Here is a 10,215-nt window from a genome sequence, read left to right as displayed (position 1 = left end):
CACTCATAGCGGTGGGCACAGGAATTTATTCCCATACAGCCTGAGCAGCTCACACACGTATCCTTGGTTTGGGAGCACTGTGTTTATAAGTGTAGTGGTACCCGCATAAAAACCGCTGGATAGGGCGTGTCCTCTGTTCTTTGCCTCGACCTTCTCCAGAACCTCAGCCCCTCAGACACACCGGGTTGGATGTACAAACATACAATGTCATAAGAAATCCCTAGAAGTAATTCTTATTACCCAGTAGTAGCGATATGTCACAGAGAACAGACACCAAACTGGGTAGTAAAGGCAAACTTCATATAATGGCACCCAACAGGGTGGGTAACTAAAAATGGAGCAACACTAGGCATAAGATGACATTTGGTGTCCAGATCAGCATAAACAGTAGCAAGGCCACCTCAAGTGCAGCAGTGAGCAGTAGTAAAGTTTAATCTCCCGAGTGCTGGAACTATACAGTCAGAGCGCATTTATGGCGACTAGTCCTAGACCGACTGGGTGTGCACTGTCCAAAAGAAAAGGGGGATGGTAGCAGAGTGGGCAGGGGAACAAAGGGGGCTTGCAGAATAATTATTACGGGAGGGGCAGTCCTTTGAGATGTTCTTCTGCAGGCTATCGTTGGGGCCTTTTAAGAGCATCTTTGCACACAACGATAGTCCCAGTTGACCTGCATGCAGTATAGGTATGGTACAGTCTGGGCACAGGTAGTTGTGGTTCAGATGCTGTTAAGGTTTGGCATAATAAGGTATAAGGTTGGTATAGGGGCAGTCTAGGCTTGGAATAAGTGCAGTATAGAGTGCAGTATGGGTGCGGTATGGATTGGGTACACTTGGTGTCCTGCTCTCAGTGGCTTAGTCCTTGCTAGCAGTATCAGTATGCTGCGGTGACCTCTCGCTGTAGAAGGCGGGCCCCCTGGGTCTTTCTCAGAAAGCCTCCTGTCATCAGCAGTGGGAAGCAGGGGGTGAGTGGACAGTCTAGTCTCCCTGCAAAAGAGGTGCAGGTGCTGTAATGTGGGCAGTACTGTGCTGCAACCGGATGTCCTCATTCCCAGTCTCAGGCTCAGATCTCCACTGGTATGGACTCTTGTGAATATCCAGACAGAGGTGCTCACTCTCTAACTATTTCGGTGCCCTGAGGAAGGACTTTCCTGGGCAGTTTAATAAAAGTCATCTCCCCACTCCACCTACTGCACAGTGCTTATTGGGATCTGTAGTGTAAAGAGTCCATGTGTCCCATTATATTGTCTTCCATCCCAAACTACAACTCCCAGGATTCTCAGCACTCTGAATAGAAGTCTAAGGGCTTCCAGCTGCTCCTTGCTGGCTGGAGGAGGAAGGTGTAGCATAACATCAGTATCTCAGTAGAGGGAGAGAAGAATAAAGGGCAATGTCTCCTCCCCATATTGCCGTAGCCCAGCACCTGGCTACACACATAACAACAATGGTGAAGTGATTATAGACTTTTATTAAATCTCAGAGACTTTACCAAGCATGCTTTGATCTCCCTCACCCTGTAGCCATAGATTAGTGGATGTACAGTTGCAGGAAGCAGAAAATAAATGGCGCTGGTGAGGTTCTGAATGTCCAATGAGATAGGCAACCTGTAAGCGACTGAGGAGAGAAGACCACAGGAATAATTCAGAACCACCACGGAGAGGTGCGTTCCACACGTGTGCAGTGTCTTATGGCGTTCCTTCCCCGTAATAATCCTCATGGTGGCGTCAAGGATCCAGCCATAGGAAAGGAGGAGCAGTGTGATGTCCAGGGCCGTCACCACAACCCTCACCATGAGCCCCACAATCTGGATCCGGTCAGTGTCCCCGCAGGCAAGGTTCAGGAGGACCATATTCTCGCAGGCAAAGTCCAAGATGAGGTTAGAGGAGCAGAAGTAGACCTGGGCGGCCACAATAATAATCAGGGAGACAAACAGACTGCATTTAATGAGACCAATCATAGATAGCTGCACCAGCAAGCGGCTGGTCATGATGTCATGGTAGCGCAAGGGCCTACAGATGGCCACATAACGGTCCAGAGCCATCAAAAGCAGGACATCGGACTCAAACATTACCATTGTGTACATGAAAAACATCTGGAACAGGCATGTGACCAGCGAAACACGATCCATCCCCAACAAGACGCTCAGGACCGCCTTGGGCACAATGGCGGTGGTGCAGGCAATGTTGACGGAGAAGAGCAGAGCAATGAGGACGTACATAGGGGAGTGCAGGCTTTGCTCCACCCAGATTCTGTAGATGATCAGGGCATTTCCGGTCAAAATCACCAAATATATTATAAGAAACGGAATAGCCAGGAGATTTCGGGAACTTGAGATCCCAGGGAAGCCGAACAGGATAAATTCCGTGTGGGAGAAGGGCCAGGAGCGATTTTCTTCTAAAATTTCCATTCCCGGGAAGAGACTTTTATGTGTTTTCCTGAAAAAATAAAAATAAAAAGTCTAAAGTCAATATAATAATATCTTATGTTATCTAATTTATGTTGTAATTGAATCAAGAAGAATTCTGAAGAATAAAAAGCCTATTTTTAAATTGTACTGAGCCGAGCACTCTGGGGTTGGATTCGGGAAACGTTCACAAACCTTAGTAATGAGCCAAAGGTACCTAGGTTCAGGTCAAACACGGTTTGGGGAACGTGCAGGGCCAGGACAAAGGGTGGGCAGGAGGGGGCGGCTGCCCTGGGCCCTGTGGTATCATGTAAGGTGGAGGGCACCGTGAGGAAATGAGGGATTTGTGTTGAGAGGGGGAATTTCAAGGATGGCGGGGGATAAGAATTGTTCTATGAGGGGAAATTGGTGATTTTGGGGGATCTATGTTGGGAGGGGGGGATGAGGGAGGAGGATTTGTGCTAGGAGGGGGGATTGTGGGGAAAATTTGAGGTGGGAGGGGGATTTGGAGTGGGGGTAGAGGATTTGTGCTTGGATGGAAAATGTAAGGGGTAGAAGATTTGTGCTAAGAGGGGTGATTTTATTCTTTGAGGAGTGGGGGATTTGGAGAAAGAGAGGATTTGAACTTGGAGGGGGTAAAGATTTGTGCTGGGAGGGGGGATTTTAGCAGGGGAACAGATTTGTGCTGGGAGAAGGGGGCATTTAGGCATATAGCTTAGTGTCCAATTTGTGGGGGGAGGATTTTTGCTAACATATAACGCTCACATATTTTTTTGTAAAAAAACAAAACAAAAAAAATCAGTTTTGGCCATTTTCTGGGCTAATAGACAATAGACTGTCCAACCAATGACATGGGGAGCGGTTCTTTACCACGTGATCAGCTGTGTCCAATCACAGCTGATCACAATATAAACAGGATCAGTACCCATCAGTGACGCCTCATCAGTACCCATCAGTACCCATCAGTGCTCATCAGTGCCGCCTCATCAGTGCCCATCAGTGCCGCCTCATCAGTTTATCCTATCAGTGCCCATGTGTGCCGCCTCATTAGTGCCCATCAGTGCCTCCTATCAGTGCCCATCAGTGCTATCTATCAGTGCCCATCAGTGACGCCTATCAGTGCCCATCAGTGCCTCCTCATCAGTTCTTATCAGTGACGCCTCATCAGTGCTGCCTATCAAATCCCATCAGTGCCTCCTCATCAGCGTCCATCAGTGCTATCTATCAGTGCCCATCAGTGACGCCTATCAGTGCCCATCAGTGCCACTTATCAGTACCCATCAGTGCCTCCTCATCAGTGCCCATCAGTGCTGTCTATCAGTGCCCATCAGTGCCACCTCATCAGTTCCAATCACTTCAGCCTATCAGCACCCATTAATGCCGCCTATCAGTACCCATTAATGCCTCCTACTCAGTATCCATCAGTGCTGCCTATTAGTACCCATCAGTGCTTCCTCATCAGTGCTGCCTATCAGTGCCCATCAGTGACGCCTATCAGTGCCCATCAGTGCCACTTATCAGTGCCCATCAGTGCCTCCTAATCAGTACCCAACAGTGCTGCCTCATCAGTGCTGCCTATCAGTGCCCATCAGTGCCACCTATCAGTAACCATCAGTGCCTCCTAATCAGTACCCATCAGTGACTCCTAATCAGTACCCATCAGTGCCCCCTAATCAGTACCCATCAGTGCCTCCTAATCAGTACCCATCAGTGCTGCCTCATCAGTGCTGCCTATCACTACCCATCAGTGCCTATCAGTGCCACCTATCAGTACCCGTCAGTAACGCCTCATCGGCGCACATCAGTGGAGGAGAAAAATGACTTAGTTACAACATTTTATAACAGAAACTAAGAAAAACTTTTTTTTTTTCAAAATGTTCAATCTTTTTTGTTTGTTTAGCAAAAATAAAACCCTACTGTGACAGAGAGAGGCTCTGTCGGTATAAGTTTATAGGAAAAGGTGACCCAGGAGTCTCATTAAGGGTGAATGCAAGGTTCAGAACTAGCATATCTCCAGGTTCTGTAGTTCTGAATCAAAACATTCAATCCTGGGTGCAGGTTTTGCTAGAGGCCTGCAACCTGGCTCGCTACACAGGTGTGCGGGGTCATTATATAGTCAGGTCTGAGAATTGCTCAAGGCTCTCGTTTTGGAGACAGCTTCCAGTTTGGAGATGGAAGGTCTCACCAGAGGTCAGGGGGCCCCAGCCAGAAGCCATGAGATAGAGGTCAGAGGGACCCAGCCAGAAGCCACGAGATAGAGGTCAGAGGGCCCCAGCCAGAAGCCACAAGATAGCAGGTCAGAGGACCCAGCCAGAAGCCACAAGACAGCAGGTCAGAGGGACCCAGCCAGAAGCTACGAGACAGAGGTCAGAGGGACCCACCCAGAAGCCACAAGACAGCAGGTCAGAGGGACCCAGCCAGAAGCTACGAGACAGAGGTCAGAGGGACCCAGCCAGAAGCCACAAGACAGCAGGTCAGAGGGACCCAGCCAGAAGCTACGAGACAGAGGTCAGAGGGACCCAGCCAGAAGCCACAAGACAGCAGGTCAGAGGACCCAGCCAGAAGCCACAAGATCCCAGGAGTCAGGTCAGCTCCTATCAGGGGTGTCAGGAGAACCCCAATCCTTAGGCCAGAGGTGGGCCCCGTAGCAGGGCACTGAGACTGAAGTCTAGAGAGCCAAGTGTTCTGAGAGAGCTGAATGACACAGTCAAAGGACTGGTAAGAGGAGCAGCCCTGCTGCCAACATGTAAGCCAGGTGGCTTGGTATTTTTGTTAATTCATGTTATGCGGAGGAATCCCCTACGTGGGCAACTGATGTATAAGTGAACTTTCTTTTATTCAAAAAAAGTGGGCTGCCATGCCCTAGGGTTGCCACATCATCCCTTTAATCCAGGACACATATTAATTACTCGGGTTCTGAGGCTAATTTAATGCAGATAGGGCACCAAGTGAGTTTAATTACCACCTTAATCAGCCACAGAACCCGTGTAATTAATGTGTGTCCTGGATTAAAGGGATGATGTGGCAACCCTTCCTAAAACTACAGTCTGGACTGGCGCAGCTCATTGCAAATACACCTGCTACTTGAGTTTAATTCCTCGATCTCACATATTGGTGGAGAATGCGGGCATGACGGTGGAGTTCCAGATCCTCGCACGCCAGAACAGTGAATTGACCAGTAACTGTATATTCTCTGCAGTGTGTACAGCACTGTGTGTGTCTCAGCTCTTAAAGAAACAGTACTCCAGGTTGAACTTTGCAAGTGTGCTGTAGCTGTGCACCGGAGCGACTGTAAAGATGGGACGGTCAAAATGTAAATCAACGTTTGCTGACATAAAAGACAGAAGTTTGTGGCTGGAGGGGTTGTTACCGACAGAACAAGCCCCAGACTGGTGCAAGATGCATTTGGCTGCACTGGAGCAAAGAAAAACAGAACACAAACCATCACTCGGTGCAAGGAGTGAGCAGACGGGTGCGGTTGCCCGTGGCAACAAAGGAGAAATCTGTTCGGCTGACTTCATACGGCCTGTGTTGCCTTCTGAACATGCTAAAGACCTTTTTGGCTGATTTTGCAATGATTGCTTCCTCCCAAGGGTGGCCCAGAATCCGCCAGGCTGAATTGGTGCAACCTTTTCTGATGCAAGAGTACCGAGAGGTGTACCGCGGGATGTGTCGTAACTGAGATGACTACAACAATTATCTAGAAGCCATCCAGTCTATGGAGCGCTGGAAAAATTCAACAGGGAGAATGTGGTCTCCCATAGCAACCGGAGAAAGTCCATTTGCAGAAAGGAGGAGCTACAGCAGAGACGTGGCTCAAATTCTGAGTGAAGAGGTTTGTGCAAAAGTGTCTGTTGTCACCCCTGGCAACCGTGAAGGAAATTTTGTTCAGCCTGCAGGGGGTGATGGAGAGCACAAGAAAGCAGAGGTTTCAAGGTATGGCTGCTTGTGTGAAGTGGTCATCCCAGAGAAGAGGGCACCATGTCCAGCATCCTGCAAGGGGTATGATCATGTGTGTGAGTCTGCTGTTACCCCTGGCAACAGGAAACCTGTTTAGCCTGCGGGGGATGTTGGAAAATCCAAGAAGGATGCGATGTTGCCCGTGTCCATGTGGGGGCATTGGCTTGTGAGAGCGCAGCAAAGAAGGGACAACGCCCTCAATTGAAGCTTTCCACACCTGCCAAATGGAATGGTAAGACTGTTACCAATGTGAGAGAGACGGGTCAGGGGACTATTCCCTGTGAAGTGGGAGTAAGTCCAGTGAGAGAATCTGCTTTCAGAGACTTTCTGCAAATGAATACCCTGCCTAGTAGCGAAGCACAGTTTGAAGCTGAACCTGCAGCAAGCTTGAGGACTGTTAAGGACTTGTTTCCATGCGATGCCCTTTGTAGCAGAGAGACAAGGATTAAAGCTAAACCTAATGATGTGGTATGTACTCAGAAGTCTGAAAATGGTGATATATTTTCCTTCTATGTTGGTGTTTAAAAGGGAAAACTGTTCTGTGCAAGGGGCAGGACTGATTCAGCAGAGGTCAGGGGTGACCACTGAGAGATGTGTGCCATTGCCCCTAGCTACCATGACAGGTGCAACAGGGTTGTCCCTGGAGACCTCCCAGGAGCTCATGGTGTCTGAGCCTGGGGTTTCCTGGGACGACTGTGTAGCCACCCCGACGGGTGAGACAGTATCCTATAAAGTAAAAAGCGATTTAACAAATGTCCCACAGGCTCAAGCTGGTAATGAGCTGGGACAGCCTGTGAAAGTCAGGAATGATGATGAGGAATGTATTTCTGACAATGTTGATGATGGTTTTCCCATAGCAACCACAGGCAGTGCCGCAGAGTTGTCCCTGGAAGTCTCACTAGGACTCCCCATGTTGGAGCCGGTGGGATTCCAGGACAGCTCTGATACTGCTCAGGAGGAACAAAATGGGAAAATGGCTCAAATGATGAAGCATGAATTATCGCAGTCTAACGTGGTTAACAATGACTTGTGCCCGATGTCTGCTACCAAGCCACTCTGTCCGCCTGTGTCTCCTTGGGTAGATGGAGCAGTACTATGGAGTGCTGGTGACTGGAGAACAGACAGGATAGACTGGGATAGCTTGGCAAGAAAGTTAATGGTAGTATTGAAGGAAACCTTCATGTGTGCTAGTAAGGTAAGGACATTATTGCTGCTGTGACAAATGGAGAGGCTGCAAAGCCAGTAGACACAGGTGCGTTGGCTGTTGCAGAACTTAACCCCCTCCAGGCAGAAGGATCGGAAAAGAGAGCTGTGACAGACCTAGCCAGGACAGAGGCTTTTGGAGGGGACTGAATGCTAGCCTCTTGCCTACCGATCATGGGCCCTGGCATTTGGGGGAACGGTGCTCTTTGTGAGCTGTATGCCTGGGGACCCTTGAGGTGGTGTTGCTTTGGATTCAGGTCCATGTCCCCCAAGACACACAGACTCTGGGAACTCTGTATATGCCATATTAGAAATAGTGACTGATTTATACTGTTGGGACACATACTGTTAGATGCTGATGTCATCAACTCCAGCCACCTGTCTGTTGTCTTCTATAATGTAAATGAGTCTAGTCTGGCTTGCCGTAAATGAGTCTAGTCTGGCTTGTCAGAGGGACCCAGCCAGAAGCCACAAGATAGCAGGTCAGAGGACCCAGCCAGAAGCTACGAAACAGAGATCAGAGGGACCCAGCCAGAAGCCACAAGATAGCAGGTCAGAGGGCCCAGCCAGAAGCTAGGAGACAGAGGTCAGAGGGACCCAGCCAGAAGCCACAAGACAGAGGTCAGAGGGACCAAGCCAGAAGCTAGCAGACAGAGGTCAGAGGGACCCAGCCAGAAGCACAAGACAGAGGTCAGAGGGACCCAGCCAGAAGCACAAGACAGAGGTCAGAGGGACCCAGCCAGAAGCCACAAGACAGAGGTCAGAGGACCTAGCCAGAAGCCACAAGATCCCAGGAATCAGGTCAGCTCCTATCAGGGATATCAGGAGAACCCCAATCCTTAGGCCAGCGGTGGGCCCCGCAGCAGGGCACTGAGATTGAAGTCTAGAGAGCCAAGTGTTCTGAGAGAGCTGAATGACACAGTCAAAGGACTGGTAAGAGGAGCAGCCGTGCTGCCAACACGTAAGTCAGATGGCTTGGTGTTTTCGTTAATTCATGTTATGCGGAGGAATCCCCTGCGTGGGCAACTGATGTATAAGTGAACTTTCCTTTATTCAATTAAAGTGGGCTGCCACGCCCTAAAACTACAGTTTGGACTGGCGCAGCTCATTGCAAATACACCTACTACTTGAGTTTAATTCCTCAATCTCTCACACTACCAAAAGAAAGCTCTATCTGTGTGAAGAAAATGATAAAAATGTCCTATGTGTACAGTGCTGGATGACCGCGTAATTGTCATTCAAAGTGTGAGAGCGCTAAAAGCTGAGAATTTTTCTGGGCAGGAAGAGGGGGAAGGGCCCGGTATTGGAGGGGTTAAATAACATGTCTGGGGGGTGCTCTGACCCTGCACTTTAGGCCCTTTAGGTTGCATTTTAACCATTTTAAAGTGATTCTAAAGTCTTGTGTGTGTTTTGTTTTTTTTGCTATAAAAATAACAAACCTGTCATACTTCCCTCCTCTGTGCAGCCCCGATCCTCCTCTTCTCGGGTCCCTGGCTGGAGATCCTGGCCCCTCCCTCCTGTTGAGTGCCCCCCACAGCAAGCAGTTTGCTATGGGGGCACCTGAGCCGAGCCATTGCTACATGTGTTCAATCAGACACAGAGCTGTCTTTAGTCCCCGCCCCCTCTCTCCAGATTGGCTAACTGAGTTTGATTGACAGCAATGGAAGCCAATGGCGCCAATCAGGAGAGAGATTTCTGGACAGCCAAGGCACTCGTGGATATCACTGGATAGAGAGATGGGGCTCAGGTAAGTATTAGGGGGGTGAGGGGGGGGGGGCACACAGAAGGTTTTTTTATCTTAATGCATAGAATTCACCTTCTGTCTTTACAACCACTTGAAGATTCGGCTTTGTCTGGCACTTTTTGCTTTAAATCTGTATTTTGTGCTAGAAAATTACTTATAACCCCCAAACATTATATATTTTTCTTTTTTAGGGGAGACCCTAGGGAATAAAATGGTGATTGTTGCAATGTTTTTATGTCACACGGTATTTGTGCTCTGGTGGGCAGTCATGTTGGAACAGGAAGGGGCCGTCCCCAAACTGTTCCCTCAAAGTTAGGAGCATGAAATTGTCCAAAATGTCTTGAACATTTGGACAATTTTAAAGATAGGCAACTCCTATCCTCATATTGATTAGTGGTTCCAAAATAATAATAACTACTGCAGTAGGGAACAGACACCAAAGATACGCTCAGCATCTTTCCAAATAACTGTTCTGCTTTATTATGACGCAATTGAAGGTTTTTATACACATGATTACGTAGGTATCACATTAATATTACAATTGTACTTTGTATGGTTACAAGGGGCGTAACATAGGCAGGCTAATTCTTATCAGGACTGGAAAGAATGTAAACATTTACTGAAAACATTATTAGTGCTGTGTGCAATACATAGAAAATACAATACAATTATATACAGAACCTACAAATTTCCTTAACAGTATGCTGACGCCTTAAGAGTTCCCTTCACTGGAACTAAGGGGCCAAGCCCAACCCCTGTAAAACAACCCCCCCACCATAATCCCCCCTCCATCCCCCCAACACCATAATCCCCCCTTTACCCCCCGACACCATAATCCCCCCTCCACCCCCCGACACCATAATCTCCCCTCCACCCCCCCGACACCATAATCCCCCCTCCACACCCCC

The 10,215-nt window shown here is 48.6% G+C and overlaps 1 protein-coding gene across 1 annotated transcript; it reads right to left on the bottom strand.

Moving 5' to 3' along the window:
- Window positions 1–1,452: 1,452 nt before the first annotated feature.
- Window positions 1,453–2,403, bottom strand: LOC141126401 (olfactory receptor 52L1-like). Its single transcript, XM_073612347.1, has one exon. It carries the CDS (start codon window positions 2,401–2,403, stop codon window positions 1,453–1,455), a length of 951 nt encoding a protein of 316 aa, XP_073468448.1.
- Between the last annotated feature and the right edge of the window lie 7,812 nt (window positions 2,404–10,215).

This window comes from Aquarana catesbeiana, linkage group LG02 (assembly GCF_042186555.1).
Source record: "Aquarana catesbeiana isolate 2022-GZ linkage group LG02, ASM4218655v1, whole genome shotgun sequence".
Classification (NCBI taxonomy): Eukaryota; Metazoa; Chordata; class Amphibia; order Anura; family Ranidae; genus Aquarana; species Aquarana catesbeiana.
This window is presented reverse-complemented; position numbering and strand designations above follow the sequence as displayed.